The sequence below is a fragment of the Zootoca vivipara genome, chromosome 14 (assembly GCF_963506605.1).
Source record: "Zootoca vivipara chromosome 14, rZooViv1.1, whole genome shotgun sequence".
Taxonomy (NCBI): Eukaryota; Metazoa; Chordata; class Lepidosauria; order Squamata; family Lacertidae; genus Zootoca; species Zootoca vivipara.
In genome coordinates, this window is record NC_083289.1 from 39,083,097 (window position 1) to 39,102,649 (window position 19,553).

The 19,553-nt window shown below is 49.1% G+C and overlaps 2 protein-coding genes across 13 annotated transcripts in view; both read right to left on the bottom strand.

Annotated features, from left to right (window-relative positions):
• The window catches only part of SNX29 (sorting nexin 29), a 266,797-nt gene that overhangs the window by 206,759 nt on the left and 40,485 nt on the right, over positions 1-19,553 (bottom strand). The window lies entirely within an intron of this gene.
• LOC132593211 (ribosome-binding protein 1-like) lies at positions 5-19,549 on the bottom strand. Its single transcript, XM_060282872.1, has 2 exons — positions 18,399-19,549; positions 5-12,578 (listed from the first exon to the last, which is right to left on the bottom strand). The coding sequence occupies exon 2, from the start codon at positions 9,031-9,033 to the stop codon at positions 7,954-7,956; it is 1,080 nt and encodes a 359-aa protein (XP_060138855.1). The 5' UTR covers positions 9,034-12,578; positions 18,399-19,549; the 3' UTR covers positions 5-7,953.

The window sequence follows — 19,553 nt, forward strand, 5'->3', positions numbered from 1 at the left end:
AAATACAAGTACAACAAAAAATATTGCTCTTCTACTTTTTCTTCTTTAAAGGTGGGTAACAGGCAAGTACTCTGGAGCAAGTTATAAAATAAATAGCGAACACAGGGATCCAATACCTGATATAGTAGAACCATAGTATGACCATGGCCATAAAATTCCGATTCATGTGACTGGATGGATGTTGCAGCTAAGAGGCAGCTGTGCAAATCAACCGATAAAGCTGCCGTATGCCAAAGTCAAGCTGTTGGTCCATCTAAACCAGGCATCCCCAAACTTGGCCCTCCAGATGTTTTGGGACTACAACTCCCATCATCCCTAGCTAACAGGACCAGTGGTCAGGGATGATGGGAATTGTAGTCCCGAAACATCTGGAGGGCCGAGTTTGGGGATGCCTGATCTAAACCAGCAATGTCTACTCCAGCAATAGTCAAGATGGTGCCCTTCAGATGCTGCTGGACTACAACTCCCATCCGTCCCAACCAACATGGTCAATGGTCAAGGACCATGGGAGTTGTGGTCCAGCAACATCTGGAGGGTACCAAGCTGGCTAGCCCTGCTCTGCACTAATTGATGGCGGCTTCAGAGACATGCAAGCGCAAAGAGATGGGGAGTTGATCCACTATATTGTTATTACTAGATTAATTATGTATTACTGCATTTATATTCTGCTTTGCCTCCAAGGAGTTCCAAGTAGCATGCACAGTTCTGTCCCTCCCCATTTTATCCTCACAACAACCTTCTGAGGTAGGTTAGAGTGAGAGAGTGCAACCGGGCCCAAGGCCACCCAGTGAGCTTCATGGATTCGAACCCCGCTCTCTCAGGTTCCAGCCCGACACTCTAACCACTACACCACACAGTATTCGTGTTTGTGTGCCACTGTGGGTGAGATTGAAGATTAAAGGAACATACATGAGTAACAGTAAGAGCAACAACATTCCATAACCAGGGTGATATGGATGCTGTGATTCTCTAGGTGTATATTTAAGGACAAAAAAAGCAGCCCTCCTTAATCAGTGCAAAAGTCCATCACCTCCTTTCCAAAGTGGCCAATCAGATGCCTCTAGGAAGCCCGCAAGCAGGCCATTAAGGCAACATCCCTCTCCCAAGAAATTTGCTCCTGAACCCAGATTTTCTATGCAGCCACCTTGGCTAATAGCCACTGAAAGCGACTACTTTAACCCTCTTAACTTTCTTCCTCTTCTCTTTGTTTTAAGAAAGCTAAGCTTGAAAGTATGTGTCTATTGCCTGAGGAACCTATTGGGAATCAGGAGGTGCCTGAAGCAGAACTTCCCCCTCCTCTCTTCCCCTCTTCATGACTAGCATTAGCAAGCAAAATACAGTGGACCCTCTAGTTACGTACCGCTCTGGATATGTAACTTTCGGATTACAAACGCAGCAAACCCGGAAGTATATACCTCCGGGTTTTGCCGCGTGTGCATGCGCAGAAGCACTCAATCGTGCCACAAGCCCCAACTAGGGGCAATTTTCCAAAAACACTGGTCGAGGGTAGCAGACTGAAATGTCATTCTTCCACAAACACTTTTCTTTTCTTTGGCAGTATTTTTACCTCTTGGATATACCATTGTTACTCAAATATACTTTTCATGAGTAGATTTATAACTATGTTTTATTGAGCTTTTCAGAATTACAATAACTTTGTTTCATTACGTTTCTCAGAACTACACACACACACACGGTTTGTGGGGGGGGAAAATCATTTATTGTTTCTGGAAAGTACAAACTATGGGCACATGATTTGTTGTTCAGTCGTTTAGTCGCGTCCGACTCTTCGTGACCCCATGGACCAACCAGAGCACGCCAGGCACTCCTGTCTTCCACTGCCTCCTGCAGTTTGGTCAGACTCAGGTTGGTAGCTTTGAGAACACTGTCCAACCATCTCGTCCTTTGTCGTCCGCTTCTCCTTGTGCCCTCCATCTTTCCCAACATCAGGGCACATGATAGCTATGCTTAAACACCACTGCCAGAGGGAATCATGCTACTGGAAACTGCAGGAGGGGAGCACAAACTGCTGTTGTGCTCAGGTCCAACTTGTGGGCTTCTTGTAGATTAGCCATTGTGAGAACAGGATGCTGGAATATTTGGGTCACTAGCCTGTTTCAGCAGACTCTTCTTCTGTTCCTTACATGTCATAACTCCTCCAAACAGGGACATTTCAGCTAATACAGTGCTACCTCGCAAGACGAATGCCCTGCAAGACGAATTCTTCACATGACAAATGCGTCCTGCGATCTGATGGTGACTCGCAAGACATATTCGTTTTGCGAAAAATTCGTCTTGCAAATCGTGGTTTCCCATAGGAATGCATTGAAATTTAATTAATGCGTTCCTATGGGCAAAAAAAGAAATTTCAATGCATTCCTATGTGAAAACCGCGATTTGCAAGATGAATTTTTCGCAAACAAATTGACTCGCGGAACGAATTAAATTCGTCTTGCGAGGCACCACTGTAAATCACTACAAAATGATTTGGGGGTATTGGATAAGGGTACAGAAATGTTCGAACTTGTTACACCTTGAAAACCCACGGTGGTGCTTATTATCAATGTCCAAGAAACAAGCTGCTTTGTTTAGCATGGACTAACAAACAACTGTTCATTCCATTTGCAAGGCTAAACTGCCGTCTTATATTTATTTTTCCTCAAAAACAACAACACGGTGGCTTATTTTCAGGGGATGTCTTATTTTTTAATTAAGTATGGTACAGTTTAACCTACAAGGTTAAACTGCCTATCACTATGGCTTATTTTCGGGGTGTAGCTTATTTTCGGGGTATGGCTTATTTTTGGAGAAACACAGTAGCTGTTGTTCTTTAGAACAGTGCTAGTTAAATCAAGGGACATTTTCTCAGGCACTCAACTTGGGGAATGACTGCTACATAAAAGTGACATTACAAAGGAGCCTTTATAGCAGAAATCTCCTAAGAATTCACTGGGAAATGACTTGGCCAGTATATTTTCTTTAATAATTACAGAGCTGTCAAGTCAGATTTCTGGTCAGTGCAACTTTGCTTAATTCAGCCTCCTCCAGAACTGTACAAATTCCTGTGTGGCCACGGAGTATACATTACATAACGATGAAATTTTAATGAAGATCCCGAAGGCATTTTATGTTGTATATTACTCTTACTGCTTCCGTGTGCAGAATCCAAACACCAAGCATTAGACTTGATCTTTACAGAATGGGAGCAACTCTGCTAAAATTATCACTTAAATCTGAACGAGAGAGAAAACAATTTAACTGAACTCAACGTGTTTTAGCCTTTAAAGAATGAGAAAGAAGGGTTAACGGGAAGATTATAGCTTTCCTTTTATTGCAGTTCTGAGAAACGTAATGAAACAAAGTTATTGTAATTCTGAAAAGCTCAATAAAACAAAGTTATAATCTACCCATGAAAAGTATGTTTACATTTTAATTGCTTTTACTGCTTTTAGCTTTATGTGCTTTATAGTGACCACATGACTCTGTGATGCCTAATAATCTATACAGTGGTACTTCGGGTTACGAACATGATCCGTTCCGGGATGCAGTTCGTAACCCGAAATGGTCATAACCCGAAGCGCCATTTTGCGCATGCACACTTTTTGTGATTTTCGCGCTTCCGTGCATGCACAGAACGCGTGGGCGGCGAAAATACTTCCGGGTTTGCAAAGTTCGTAACCCGAGGTGTTCGTAATCCGAGGTACAACTGTAGACACTTGGGGGGGGGAATTATAGTGCCAAAAAAATGACTACAGATTTAAAGTACATCGTGTTGGCTTCATTTTTCCCATGACTGTCTAAGTCAGGGACTCGTGATTCTTAGTCCCAAATATAGAAGGTTCAAAAGCATAAAGCTAGAGTTTGCCAGATGCAATTGGAACTGATGGATCACCAACTTACGACATATTGAGCTATAAAATAAAATAAAATATAACATACACTTTTGTTTTTTACTAGAGTAGCATAACATAAGTTGGCAATGGATGGCTTACAAATAAGAAGGATGTTCAGCCTCATCCTAAAATAATGAAATGGGGGGGGGAGTAGTTTTAATTTGAAACAATCTCTCTCAAACATGGTTTTCTAACTGGACACAGAACCCAAAAGGTAGATATGTCTTTGCAACTACTCAATGGTGAAGCAGATTTTATTTAGTAGAATATGCATATGCCCTTAATAACAATCAAAATTACTTTTATGAAAGTTTGAATGAGGCAACAAATTTGCATTAGGATAAAGAAATTGCTGCTCCACTAATTTCACTGTTTCTAGGGACTTCCCCTGCATGTGAAGACTGGCTCTGGCAGATGGAGTGGAGGAGACCAATAGTGGGTCCAATGGTCAAGAAGGCAGTTTCTGCATGTGCTGCAAAGGGAAGGGAAGGGCAGGTGGGGCTTGTCAACCTGGGAAGGGAGCCCATCTCCGAGAATGAATACTCTGATCCTAAACCTCCACTGCCTTGTGGGATATCTTCAGGAGAAGAAAAGGCTAAAGAGTAAGCCCTACACCTTGGGTAGGCAAACGAAGGCCTGGGGGCCGGATCCGACCCAATCGCCCACAGATGGTCCGGGAATCAGCATGTTTTTACATGAGTAGAATGTGTCCTTTTATTTTAAATGCATATCTGGGTTATTTGTGGGGCATAGGAATTTGTTCATCCCCCCCCCCCAAAAAAATTGTCTGGCCCCCCTACAAGCTCTGAGGAACAGTGGACCAGCCCCCTGCTAAAAAAGTATGCTGATCCCTGCCCTTCACAAATCCAGAGTGCAGTCCCTAAAGCAGTTGGATGTTGCCTTGTATGCCTCTTTCCATCAACTCCTGCAGCCAAGCTGGTCCCAAACCTATTGCTCTGCTTTTCTTTGGCCCACATCAGTGAGGCTGAGAGAGGGGTCTTGTATTCTGGGCAGCCCAGAACACACTGCCCAGACTTGTGCCCTGGGAAGGTCACTTCAGTGCTGTCAAAGCAGCGGTCTGACTTCACCCTTGGAGGCACACTCCATTGTCTCTCGAGGCGGATGGATGCCAACCACAGCAATTCTGGACACAGCTGGATACAGTACTTTGTCGTTTAAAAATTACTTTGCACCTATCCTGCTTTGAATTTGTTACATACATTTCATCTTCTTTTCCCCCACTTATTGGAAACTCTCTGGCAATATTTCAAGATGTCAATTACAGGTCTTCCCATGCTAATATAAAAATAATTTGTTGCGGCTATCAATAGTCATGCTCAGAGTAAACCTACTGAAATTAGTAAGCAATGCCTAACTTAGGTATATTAATTTCAGTGGGTCTACTCCAAGAAAAACCCGATAGGTTACAATCTTACATAAAATGTCCTGTTTCTACATTTGGGAGGGATTGGAGCTCAAGGATGAAATTCATGCTTTACAAGTGTCGGAATTCGTGTTATGTAATTTAGCTGCTATTCAGCTAACCCTAAGTAAATTATTTAGCACCCTAAATGCTTAATGAAATGTTTTAATAAATTTCAGGCACTTGCTTTTTACTGCCAGGTTTGGAAAGGAAACTTTTGCACACATACACACACTACATTTTTCAGATGTTTGCTCAGTGGAACACATTATTGCTGTATGCCATCCTGGAAACAAATTTGCTCTTTCTGTAATACAGAAGGGAAGGAACGCAGACTTTTGACAAATCAAAGTTCAACCATGAACAAAGCTTTTAATCAAAATGACTTTGAAGTGGCATAGATGCAAAGTTATAAAAGGCTAAAGAACTACAAGCCAGTTCAGATATTAAAATTCCCTGTCTGGTAAGCTATGTTTTATCGACCTGTGAGGAGTATCGTGGCCACTCCCATGTCCCTCCCCTCTTACTGTGTTTCTCATATTATAAGACACGTCTTATATTTATTTTTTCCTCAAAAAAACACACTATGGCTTATTTTCAAGGGATGTCTTATTTTTTTTCCTCCTCCTCCTGCCGCGGCCGGCATTGCTGCTGCGCCTATCACTATGTCTTATTTTCGGGGTATGGCTTATATTCCTTGAATGCTTAAAAATCCTGCTATGGCTTATTTTATGGGTATGTCTTAAAATATGAGAAACAGGGTAGACCACCGGTTTTGTGTAAACTTGAGTTCTGCATCACACCCAAAGCAAGGATCTCTAGCTTACTTTCAGTTCTCTAGCCATGAACTTGAACCATGGTTTTATCTGGGTTAGGAAGAACTGAGACAGACTTCCCATTTCAGATACGGTGGAACCTCGGTTGTCGAACACTTCGGAAGTCAAACGTTTTGGCTTTCGAACGCCGACAACCCAGAAGTGAATGCTTTCGTTTCCGAAGGCGCCTTGAAAGTCGAATGGCTTCTGAGCCACGTTTCTTCATTTTGTCAATGGATTTTGCCGACTGGCAATTGCGCCTTGGTTGTCAAACGTTTCGGAAGTTGAACAGTCTTCTGGAACAGGTTACATTCAACAACCGAGGTTCCACTGTAGTGTAAACAAACCAGGATCACTGCACCATAGCAGAGCTCTGCCAGAGTTTATTCCCTCTCTTCCCTTTCCCTTCTTGACCCCTATTTTCTTCCTTCCTTCCTTTACTCCTTTTTTGCTCTTGGCTTTGATGACTGATCTCCTTAACGGCATTCTGAATTGACATGCTGCTATATATTGTGCTCTTATTGTTCATGCTTGTTACTTGGAATCATAGAATTGTAGAGTTGGGCGGAAAATCAAGGTTCATCTAGTCTAGGGGTGGCCAACTCCCAAGAGTTAAAAACTGGCAGTGATCTATCCCCTTTTTTGGGGTTCAGGTCAAAGTTATTGAGTTTTTTTCAGGGAGGAGGTAAAATGTTGAGCTTTTTTTAGGGGAGCCGCAGTTGTTCAGCTTCTTTGGGGGGAAGCCAATGATCTACCAGTGATCTACCGCAAACGTCCAGTGATCTACTGGTAGATCACAATCTACCTGGTGGACATGCCTGAATTCTCATCCAACCCACTGCAATGCAGGAATCACAGCTAAAGACTCCCTGACAGGTGGCCATCCATCCTTTATTTATCCTTGAAGGAGAGTCCACCACAGTCTGCACTAATGTCAGATAGCTCTTACTGTCAGAAAGTTATTTTTAATGTTTAGTTTGAATTTCTCTTACATACACACACACACACACACACACACACACACACACACACACAAAACACAAATTTCTGGTGATCTTACAGAAGGCAAACTATTTTTTTTAGATAACACAGCCTGAACACCACACACTGAGGATATATTCACCAAGGAGCATTCACCAAGGTTAATCAAGGTAGAGCAGCAGCCCCTGTACGACTAAAACATAAAGGTTCCTCTACGGTAGCATCTGTCTCCAGTGATGGGAATCTAACAAGCCACCTCCTTGGTTTTCCTCTGCTCAGAACATAAGAAGTTCCATAGCCAACAGCTGCAAGGAAGCCTCTTCTCTGGAAATTTGTTTTAATTCTGTTCCGAAAGCAATTTAAGCCATCACCATCTCTTTGGCAAAGAATTTAGATAGGGAGACTATGACATTGCACTTCCTCCCCACTTATTTGCCTCGCAGAATTGCTGCCCTGGTGAAAGCTCAAAGGAAAAGGAAAGCCGCTTCCGCATTCCACGGAGGTGGGGTTGTGGGCAGCCTGACTAAACCATCGCGTAGGGGCTGCAAGCGCAGCCCCTGCACGTTGGAGGGTTCCCGCCTGTGTCAACCCCTGGGCCGACTGTCAGGAGTATGGGCAGGAGTCAGGCTCTGGGGCCTGTAGTGCCTTGCAGGACTAGGGCCTGCCTCAGCTTGTGCTGGGGAAGCAAGGCATGGCCACACAGGTGAAGACATCAGCTTGTGCTGGAGAGGCAAGGAGTAGTCACCCAGGTGAGGCCACTTGTTATCTCACTGCCCCTGGTGGCAGGAGCTGGGAGGGATAAAAGCCCAGCATTTCCCTTCAGTTTTTTGCCACAGCAACGCTATCCTTGCCTGGTTGCATCTGGTCTCCTGCTCCTTGGACCCTTGCCTTGCTGCCGCCGTGTTTCTTGTTCCTGGACCCTTGCTTCACCTTCGCCTTGCTCTTGACCCTTGGACCTTCGTCTTGCTTCTTGTTCCTGGATCCTTTGCCTTGCTCCTTGCTCCTTGGACCCTTGCTTCGCCTTCGCCTTGCTCTTCGACCCTTGGACCTTCGCCTTGCTTCTTGTTCCTGGATCCTTCGCCTTGCTCCTTAGACCCTTGCTTTGCCTTCGCCTTGCTCTTCGACCCTTGGACCTTCGCCTTGCTTCTTGTTCCTGGATCCTTCGCCTTGCTCCTTGGACCCTTGCTTTGCCTTCGCCTTGCTCTTCGACCCTTGGACCTTCGCCTTGCTTCTTGTTCCTGGATCCTTTGCCTTGCTCCTTGCTCCTTGGGCCCTTGCTTCGCCTTCGCCTTGCTCTTCGACCCTTGGACCTTCGCCTTGCTTCTTGTTCCTGGATCCTTCGCCTTGCTCCTTGGACCCTTGCTTCGCCTTCGCCTTGCTCTTCGACCCTTGGACCTTCGCCTTGCTTCTTGTTCCTGGATCCTTCGCCTTGCTCCTTGCTCCTTGGACCCTTGCTTCGCCTTTGCCTTGCTCTTCGACCCTTGGACCTTCGCCTTGCTTCTTGTTCCTGGATCCTTCGCCTTGCTCCTTGCTCCTTGGACCCTTGCTTCACCTTCGCCTTGCTCTTGACCCTTGGACCTTCGTCTTGCTTCTTGTTTCTGGATCCTTCGCCTTGCTCCTTGCTCCTTGGACCCTTGCTTCGCCTTCGCCTTGCTCTTCGACCCTTGAACCTTCGCCTTGCTTCTTGTTCCTGGATCCTTCGCCTTGCTCCTCGCTCCTTGGACCCCTGCTTCGCCTTCACCTTGCTTCGTGCCCCATGGACCTTCGCCTCTGCCTTGCTCCTCGACCCTGCTTCTTCACCACCATCTTGCCTCTGGTCCTGACGCCCGCCGACCGGACCGTGACACTGACCAATAAGGTCGGCCGGGGTGGGGCTTGGCAATATAAAGCCCCCTGCAGGCGAGAACTCAGCCTCTTTCATCCCTGTTCGCCAGAGCGAACAATTCACCCACCCACCCTTTAGGCTAGGGGACACTGCTGTGGACGTCAGTTGGTTGCCTGGTTAGTCAGGGGCCGGGTAGGACTTTTCCCACTTGGACTAGCCGGGATGGGTTTTTCGCCCGCCTCATAGCAATTCATCACAACTTTGGTTTGGCGGTTAGGCGTTGGAAATTTGCATAACAACAAGATGAAGGAGGGGGCAGGTTACGTCATCAACTACCCACATTGGAGAAGTAATCCGTTAAAGGATTTCTGGGGGCGGGGCTTGGTCCAGAGCCTGGAGACACCAGGACCGTAAGGCACGCCCCTACGGTGGTCACAGGAGGAGTTCCGGTAGATGTACATCACTGGACTCCTTACTGGTGATTAACTTCTCATGGACTTCAACACACGGGTTGGAGTCGGATATAGTTTGATAGGTTCCAACGCCTAAGCCAATACCGCTCATCACCCTTAATCAATAAAGTTGTGCCCTTAACCACCCAATTTATAACTTAATTCTTGTGTCTGGTGTTTTTATTTCGGGGAAGGAGGGACATTGTCACACACACACACACACACACACACACACAGAGAGAGAGAGAGAGAGAGAGAGAGAGAGAGAGAGAGAGAGAGATGTTATGATTGGCTGTCAAATAAAATTGCACGGTTCCTTCCAAATGATAACTTATGAGACTGTTTATTAAAAAAGAAGATAAGACAGATCTTCCACAAACACAGCAGCAAGAGCTTGGGAAAGTTGTGCTTCTATTTTGCCAAACACGGCATGATTATGAATGCCCTTTCATTTGGAAGATTTCAGACACCTCAAATGGAAATTCAAAACCAGTTTTGGCCAACTAATACATAGAGTTACTCAGGCAAATCCACTCTGCTTAGTCTACCGCCGAAAGAAGAGCTAAGCAAAAGGCACGTTGAGAACTTCAGCTTTTCATACCAAGAATCTAAGGTTAGGCAGTAGCTAATTTTTGCTACTTTCCATTGTCATCCGTCCTTACACTCCATTTCCTAAAGAGACAAGCCGGGAAGCTGAACAGTCTTAGCTGAAAGATTTATGAAGTCTACTACAGGGTACTGCCAGCGTCACAGTCCATGCTAGTTGTCCAAAGAGTAACCCCATCCCCAGAGCAAGCAGTCTTCTCAGCTGAACATAGGAAGATGCCTTATACTGAGTCAATGCACTGGTCTATCGAGCCCAGGGTGGGGAACCTCTGTCCCATGGGGCAATCCTGGTTCTCTGGGGGTCCCAGCTGGCCCAAAGAATGACACATACCTCTCCATCAGCTGTTGCCACTGGGTGACATCAGCTGGTGAGCAGAGGGTTCATAGAATCTCATAGAATCATAGAGTTGGAAGGGACCCTGAGGATCATCTAGTCCAACCCCCTACAATGCAGGAATATGGCAGCCGTCCCTTATGGGGCTCGAACCTGCAGCCTTGCCGTTGCCAGCACCACACTCTAAGCAATTGAGCCATTCTGTTAGGAACAGTCCTGCTGGATGATGCTTTGCCAATGCGTTCCCGGCAGGAGACATGCTGGCAGAGCAGAAGCCGACCCCTACATGGGCAGCTCAACTCTGAGAGGCGAGTGAGGCTGCCCACCTATCAGTCACCTGACATCATAATGACATCAGATGATTGGCAGATGCATGACCCCACCCACCTGGGAAAGCTGGCTTGCAGGGGTGGGAGAAGGTAAAGATCTGGCCCACCAGACTGATTTGGCTTCTCAACCCCTGGTCTAAACCAATTAAGTTTTCTGTTTGCAGGTGTCACTTGGATTCACACTACACCTACAAACGGACTTCAAAAGGGGGTTCCTGGAACCACTGGTCAGCTGATTAGTACTTATAGAGAGCTCCTTTGAAGGTGTGTGCACCCAGCAACGATCAGCTGATTGGTGCCGAGAACAGCCCGCTTTGAAGCTGTCGCCCTGACATCACAATCCCTACTTAAGTGCTTCAACAGATACAGGACTATTGACTCAGCTTGGAATTAGGACAGAAAGACTGTTCCAGGGGGTGGAGAGACCCATAATTTCAACCTAAAGGACTCTCTTGTTTATATGCTACAGCAGCCGATACTGAAGATACTTTTAAGAAGTGTGATGCTCGAGTCTCTCTTTGTTATTCGAAATTTTGCAGCAAAGGCTCAGATACATTTGTTGCTGCATTGAGGCTGACAGCTGACCTATTTGTATTAACACTGAGCGATATCGCAAACTTTCTGAGAAATGTTGAAACACGCCTGTGTTCCGCAATCAACCTTAGGAAGACTCCAGGAGAAATGAGTACAGATGGAGTTACTACCGCAGGTATCCATCAGCAAAAGGTGAACGGTGACAGGTTTTTGGAACCAATTTGAAAATCGAAGACAGCAGAGTTGCATTATGGAGTACTGGAGCATCAACAAGGCAACAACACCAAGCAGAAAAAGAAAAAGAAAAAAAGCACAGGAAACCGGTTTAACAAAATCTATTGAGTTGCTTACTCATCATTCAAACATAGTCCATCATCCCTAAATAGCACAACACTCAGTGTTGTTAGGGAAATCTATTCACTCTTTTTTAAAAAAAGAAAAGAAAGAAAGAGATTGGAATAACATATTGGGAAAGAGTTCGCAAGACATAGAGCTTACTAATTGGGCTGACCTATTCCAGAAGAAGAAGAAAATGCACACGCTGGACTAGAACCTTGGGAACCAGGGTTCAAATCCTCAATTCAGCCATAAAGCGTCTCCACCTCCATCATTCTGCCTGGACACTGAGGTCCAGCACCGAGGGCCTTCTGGCAGTTCCCTCGTTGCGAGAAGCCAAGTTGCAGGGAACTAGGCAGAGGGCTTTCTCGGTGGTGGCGCCTGCCCTGTGGAACGCCCTCCCAACAGATGTCAAAGAGGAAAACAACTACCAGACTTTTAGAAGACATCTGAAGGCAGCCCTGTTCAGGGAGACTTTTAATGTTTAAAAGATTACTGTGTTTTATTTTTCTGTTGGAAGCCACCCAGAGTGGCTGGGGAAACCCAGCAAGATGGGAGGGGTATAAATAAATTATTATTATTATTATTATTATTATTATTATTATTATTATTATTATTATTATCATCATCATCATCTTGGGCCACTCTCAGTCTAAACTACCTCACAAGGTTGTCCTGAGGATAAAAATGGGGAGGAGAACCATATCCCACACCCAAGAGCTCCTTTGAGGAAAGGTGGGATATAGACACGGTAGTAAACAAATAAAAGTGCAACAAGCTAAGAGGAGACATCAGATTCCTTTTGTGATGTTTCTATTTCCAGTACCCAAGACAACATTTGATCCCTGCACCCAGAAGTAAGGTCCCTAAAGGGGGGACATCAACAGTGTAGGGCTGGTTGCAGCTCCTTCCTTTGCAAAAAGCATCCTTCATTGGGTACTGCCATGTCTGTGTACAGCACTCAGAATTGGAACTCTGAAATAAAGACTGGGCTCTTGAAGGACAGAACATAGGTCTTTAACCAGTGGGTTGCGGCAAAGCTGTTGCCACCTGTCACAGTGGCCGGAGTGGACTACTTCAGAGTAACGACGCTACGCAGCTTTGCATTTTATTCTTTTATTGGTGCTGCGTATTTACAGTGCTTAAGTCATTGCTATTTACACGGAGTGATGTGGTCAGTCGGTTTCAGAACCTCCTAATGGCTTTTGGCGCGTCTTTCTCCAACACAAAAGCTTTGGCAGACCCATCCTCTTTCCCCTCCTCTTTCTGCGTAATTCCGGAGTTGGGGGGATGGGTCTCCCGCCCTTATTCGCCCCTTCCTGTCCCACCTGGGACCCTGGCTCCTCTACCTTGCCTGAGCCTCGGACACGACTTCCTGCTTCCCCACTGGAATCGGAACTCTCTCTGCTTCCCCCTGTGCTCGGGGATTGGCTTGAACTCAGGAGGGGAGGGACTTCGCGATATCCCCTGTCCCTCACATCCACCCCCCTCCCAAGCTCTCCTTCACCCCTCCCCAGGTCCCCCCCAGGTGTCGGTGACGACTGGAAGCCTAAGAACTCAGTGCTTTCCGAGCCCGTTGGTGTGAACACCTCCCCCCAGTCCTGCAAGCCCCCCCCCCTTCCGCCTGGGAGGACGGGAATCCCAAAAAGTCTGTGGCGTCAGAGCTGGTGGGGGTAAAAATGTTCTGCCAATCTGCTCCTTCCTCTGACTGGGTGGATCTCGGTGACACCCATACCTCATCCTCTGGTTCCTCAAACTCCGCTTCCCAACGCCATGGTGAACTGCTCTCCCGTGCTTCCTCCCCCTCCCCCTCCCTTTCCATGTGCCAGGGCTTGGGTCTATGGGGAAAGAGGGCGTGAAATTCTTCTACCAGGAATTCCTCCTGTATCTGAGTGGCTGGGACCCATTCATTCTGGGACGGTGGAGCATCCTCCCATGCCATGAGGTACTCCAGTCCCCCCACCCCCCACCTTGAATCCAGGATGGCTGTGGCCTCATTGAGTTGCTCCCTGCCTTCCCTCTCCCCCCCTCCCTCAGGGGTTTGTTCGCTGTCTCGGAGCCTGCTGCTTTCCCTGTACGGCGACAGCAGCGATCTATGAAACACTGGGTGCACCCTCATGTCCTCTGGCAGTGCCAGCCTGTATGCCACCGGGTTGACCTGTTGCGTGACCGTGAAGGGGCCCAACCTTCTGGGCGCCAGCTTTTTGCATCGCCCTCTGATGGGAAGGCCCTCCGAGGACAACCAGATTTTGTCCCCCACCCTAATGACCTCCCCCGGTCGCCTGTGGCGATCTGCCCCCCTCTTGTACGCTTCCTTGGCTCTCTCCAAGTGTTCTCTGAGCTGCTGGTGCACCGTCTCCAGTTCCTCTGCCCAATCCTCAGCCTGTGGGCCCTCCTCCTCCTCCTCCCCCTCCCTCTCAGGGAAAGATCTGAGGTCACGCCCGTAATTGGCCTTAAAGGGCGACACCCCTGTGGAGACGTGCACCGCATTGTTGTAGGCAAATTCTGCCAGTGGCAGGCGATCCACCCAGTCCGTTTGCCTCTGGCTGACGTAACATCTCAGGTACTGCTGCAGAATGGCGTTGACCCTCTCCGCCTGTCCATTGGTCTGCGGGTGTCTAGCCGTCGACAAGCTGACCTCCACCTGCAGGAGGTTCATGAGCCGCCGCCAGAACCTGGAAACAAATTGGCGGCCACGATCCGAAATAACCCTTAAGGGTAATCCATGCAGTCTGAATACGTGATCCACAAACAGTTTGGCTGTCTCTTCTGCAGAGACCGCCCTGGCACACGGTATAAAATGGCACATTTTGGACATGAGGTCCACCACCACCAACACTGCGGTCTTGCCCCTGGAAGAAGGCAGATCTGTGATGAAGTCCATGGACACCACTTCCCACGGCCTGTGTGGCGTGGCTAAGGGCTCCAGCAATCCCGGTGGCGCTGCTCTGACCACCTTTGCCCGCTGGCAGGTGTCACAGCCCCTTACATAGTCTCGAACATCTTCCCGCACCCCTGGCCACCAGAAGTGTCTCATGACTAGGTGAGTGGTTTTGTCCCTCCCAAAATGACCCGCCGTTGGGTTGTCGTGCATCTGCTTGAGGACCGTACGTCTAAGCTGGGTGGTGGGCAGGTACAGTGCACCCTTGTAGAAAAGCAGCCCCCTGCGTTCTGCAAAGTCTTTTGCCTGCTCCCCCCCCCCTCTCAGTTCTCTGAAGATGCGGTTGGCAAATTCATCCGCTGCCGTCAGTGCTGTGAGTTCTGCCTCGCTCACCACTGCTGCTCCGCAGGACCATGCTGACGGGGGGGAAATGTGCCTGGGTGCCGGTGGCGCCTCCTCCTCCATGTACTCTGGCTTGCGGGAGAGGGCATCCGCCCTGACATTCTGCTCTCCCGGGATGTAGTGTATGGAGAAGTTGAAGTTCGAGAAGAACTCTGCCCACCGTATCTGCCGCTGGTTGAGCACCCTGGCAGTTCTCCAGAACTCCAGGTTCTTGTGGTCTGTGCACACCTGGATGGGGTGCTTGGCGCCCACCAGGAAGTGTCTCCAGTGCTGGAACGCAGCATGGATCGCAAGAAGTTCCCGATCAAACACTGTGTAGTTTCGCTCTGGCTGGGTCAACTTCCTGGAGAAGAAGGCACAGGGTCTCCACTCTCTGTTGGCGTCCAGTTGCAACAAAATGGCGCCCACAGCTTTATCAGAAGCATCTGTCTCCACGCGTAGGGGCGCGTCCTGAACCACGTGGAACAGGTTCTGGTCTGAGGCGAACACCCTCTTGAGGCTTTCGAACGCTGCTTGCGCCTCTGGTGTCCACCTGAACTTCTGCTTGCCTCTCAGGCAGTCAGTGATGGGAGCCGTAACGCGAGAGAAGTTCTTGATGAATTTCCTGTAGAAGTTGGCGAAGCCTAGTAGGCGTTGGGCATCTTTGCGCGTCCTGGGGCTGTGCCAGTCCAGGATGGCCTGCACCTTGTCCTTGTCCATCGCCAGCCCCTTGTCTGACAGCTTGTAGCCCAGGAAGTCCACCTCCTTGGTGTGAAACTTGCACTTCTCCAGCTTCACATACAGGTGGTTCTCCTTCAGGCGCTGCAACACCTCCCTGACGTCTTTCACATGCTGCACTGGGTCATTGGAGTAGATAAGGATGTCATCCAGGAAGACCAAGCATTTCCTGAAGAGGAGGGACCCCAGGACGTGGTGCATGAAGGCCTGGAAGCATGCTGAGCCCCCTTGCAACCCGAAGGGCATCACCAGATATTCAAAAGAGCCCAGAGGCGTGAACATCGTGGTTTTCCATTCATCGCCTTCCCGGATCCTGATCAAGTTGTACGCCCCCCTCAGGTCTAGCTTGGTGAAAATCTTGCCCCTGCGTGCCGCTGTCAGGAGATCATCCACTCTGGGCATGGGGAAAGCCACTGGCTCTGTCACTGAATTCAGCCGTCTAAAATCCACCACCAGACGGCGCTGTTGCGTGTCTTTCTTGTCCACCCAGAAGACCGGGCTGCCCCCTGCTGCCTTGCTTTCTCTGATGAACCCCCGCTTGAGGTTCTTGTCGATGAAAGCGCGCAGATCCTCCAGTTCCTGGTCTGACATGGCGTACAGCTTGGCTGGGGGTATAGTTGCCCCTGGCACCAGGTTGATCTGGCAGTCAAAAGGCCTGTGTGGGGGTAGGTGGTCGGACTCCGCTTCGCTGAAGACCTCCTGCAGGTCCCAGTACGGCTTGGGTATCGCCTCACCCCCTTTGACGTGCATGGTGGCCACCGTGGCTATCGGAGGCCCCTCCCCTGGTTGGTGCTGCATGCAATTTTCCAGGCAAAAGTCCGATCCAAAAGTGATGCATCTCTGGTGCCAACTTATGGAGGGGTCATGGCGCGCCAGCCAGCTCATGCCCAAGACGATGGGGGGGTCTGAGATGGTTGTGACGTTGAATGCCAGTGTCTCTGAGTGCCTTCCCACCGTCATTCTCATGGGGGGGGGGGTTTGATGAGTGATGGCCCCTCCCAGCAGCTCTCTGCCGTCAATGGTTGCCACGTGCAGGGGAAAATCCAGCTGCAGAAGCTGGATCTGGTGCTCTTCTGCAAAGTTTCTCGAGAAGAAGTTGGCTGAGGCACCACTGTCAATTAGGGCGAGGACCGTCAGGGGATAGCCATTTGGGAGCGTGAGCGTCACTTCTAGAACCACTCCTGCTCTGGGAGGGGTGGGCTGGCTCTGCTCCTCTCTGTGCGGGTGGGTGGGTTGGGGCTGTTGTCTGCTGACTGTGCCTGGCTGCTGCCCCTTGTCTCCTGCAGCCAGGCTTTCCCGTTTCCCTGCTGTGGTGCTGCGTCAGTGGGGGAGGGCACAACCGTTCCCGCCTTTCCTTGCCACTCCCTGCGATGTGGGCAGTCTCTGACGAGATGCTGGGGGGAGTTGCAGAGAAAGCAATTCCCACCCCTTCCCTCCTTGCGTCTTGGCGCCGCTGGGGTTTGAAAAGCCCGCGCGCGCGCGCTATCAATCTGCATGGGTTCCTGGTCCTGACTGGCCCCAGGCGTGGCTTGAAAGGGTTGTTGGGGGAGTGGCTTCTCCTGCGACCGTGGGAACCAAGCCCGCTTTGCGCGCGTTGCTTGCTTGTCGCTCCACCGGGATTCCTGTCTCACCCCCACCGCCAGAGCCGCTTTGCTCAGCTGATCCATATTACTGGGCTTTGGACCTCTCGAGAGCTCATCCTTCACCTCCTCATGCAACCCCAAGCAGAACGCCGCTTGCATTGGGGGTGACTCTAGTTCCCACCCCAATCTGTGCACCAGCATGGTGAATTTCGCCCAATACGCGCGAACTGTCATATTTCCTTGGCGCAAATTATGAAGTTCCTCCTTAGTCTGGTCCATATGACTATCGGACGAATACATCGTTTTCAAACCTTCTAGAAATAGTTTGACATTCTTCATGCAAGGATTCTTTGTTGCAATTAACGGTCTTAGCCACTCCCTGGCTGCCCCGGTAAGGTGCTCCACAATAAACGCTACCCTGTGCTCATCATCAGGGAACTCATCGTGGTGCAGCTCAAGAGCATACACAATCTCAGTCTCAAAGCCCTGATATTCCTTCGGGTCTCCATTGAACTTGCTTACTAGCGTCCCGGCTCTCCTTCCTGGCAGCACTTGGACTTGGGGTGCCCCTCCCGCCTTGTTTTTCTCTGCATCCAGCTTGTTTTGGAGGTCTACCGCCACCGCCCTTAATTCCTGCTCTCTTTCCTGTAGCGCTCTCACCTGTTCCGCAAGTTGTAGCCGGTCGTCCTGGACCTTCTTAGTCTCTTCTTTAGCTGCCTTCAATTCCCCCTGCGCCTGCAGCGACAGCTGCTGCAGTTCTTGCTGGGCTTGCTCCGCGATCTGCCGCCATCTCTCCGCCTCTGACACGCTCATCCCGGCAACTCCAAAGTAGCCCAAAAAGGATTAGGAGGTTGCTGTCACAGTGGCCGGAGTGGACTACTTCAGAGTAACGACGCTACGCAGCTTTGCATTTTATTCTTTTATTGGTGCTGCGTATTTACAGTGCTTAAGTCATTGCTATTTACACGGAGTGATGTGGTCAGTCGGTTTCAGAACCTCCTAATGGCTTTTGGCGCGTCTTTCTCCAACACAAAAGCTTTGGCAGACCCATCCTCTTTCCCCTCCTCTTTCTGCGTAATTCCGGAGTTGGGGGGATGGGTCTCCCGCCCTTATTCGCCCCTTCCTGTCCCACCTGGGACCCTGGCTCCTCTACCTTGCCTGAGCCTCGGACACGACTTCCTGCTTCCCCACTGGAATCGGAACTCTCTCTGCTTCCCCCTGTGCTCGGGGATTGGCTTGAACTCAGGAGGGGAGGGACTTCGCGATATCCCCTGTCCCTCACACCACCCTATTAGATTCCAGCTGAAGCTGACCAGACCAGAGGAGCACCTCGTGTGAGTTTGGACTATGGCACGTTCTTGTGATTAGATGCTCGTTGTATCAATTTGCACAAGTGTGGCGATGTGGTGGGAGAAAAGAACGAGCCTTTTTTTTAAAAGTAAGACATGTATTTCAGGCCAATCAGGCGCTCAGGCCTTTCTCATGCCTCACTGCAGGACTAGTTTCCATTCAGTAGTCATGGGGAGGTGACACCACGTACGTTTCTCTGCAGATTGTCATTTTAGGATTAAACGAAGTGCATCATTAGCACTATTAAGTATAAATCCAAAGTGAAAATGTGAAAGCGGGTCCCATGTTGCAGCTTGGGAGTCGGGAGGTGGGACTCGGGTCTGGACCAGCTGAAGACCACTGGGGTGGAGGGGTGAGATCTAAGTACAAACCAGAAGCTACCCAATTGGGTCTGCTCAACCTAGAACAGGGGTCGGCAAAGTTTTTGTGGCTTGGGCAGGTTCACAGTCCCGCAGGCACCGCGGTGGGTCCGAGTGCGCATGCACGCAGAAGTACTATTTCCGGCACGGAGGAGGTGTGCACAGCTTCCCATTGACCGCAGGAGCTTCCTGCGGCCAATGGGAAGCCTCCCAGTGTCATGGAAGGTGGTCCCCACTCTGCTCTGCACTGGTTTAGTGCAGTGCACAGGAGCCAACTGTGCAGGCAGAGATGGTCCCTGGGCCGGTTAAACAACCCCCATGGGCCACTTGTGGCCCATGGGCTTTAGGTTGTCAACCCCTGACCTAGAAGAAAGCACAGCTGGAAGGGGACAGCAGAAATAAATGAGAAATTATTGTATTCTAATATTTAATATTCTTAATATCTAAGAAATTAGTGTATTCTAATATTTCTGTTGGAAGCTGCCCAAAGTGGCTGGGGAAACCAAGCCAGATGCGCAGGGTATAAATAATAAATTATTATTATTATTATTATTATTATTATTATTATTAGCTGAGCCTAACCTCTTATACAGTCACTTCCCAGCCACAGGTTGGTAGCCTGAGTGTTCTCCAGACAGGTCTTGGGTGGAGGAGCATCTCCAAGGAAAGGCAAGCTTCCCTAGCACCAGGCTACCTTCCACCCAACCCAGGGAAGCCACATCACCCACACTTC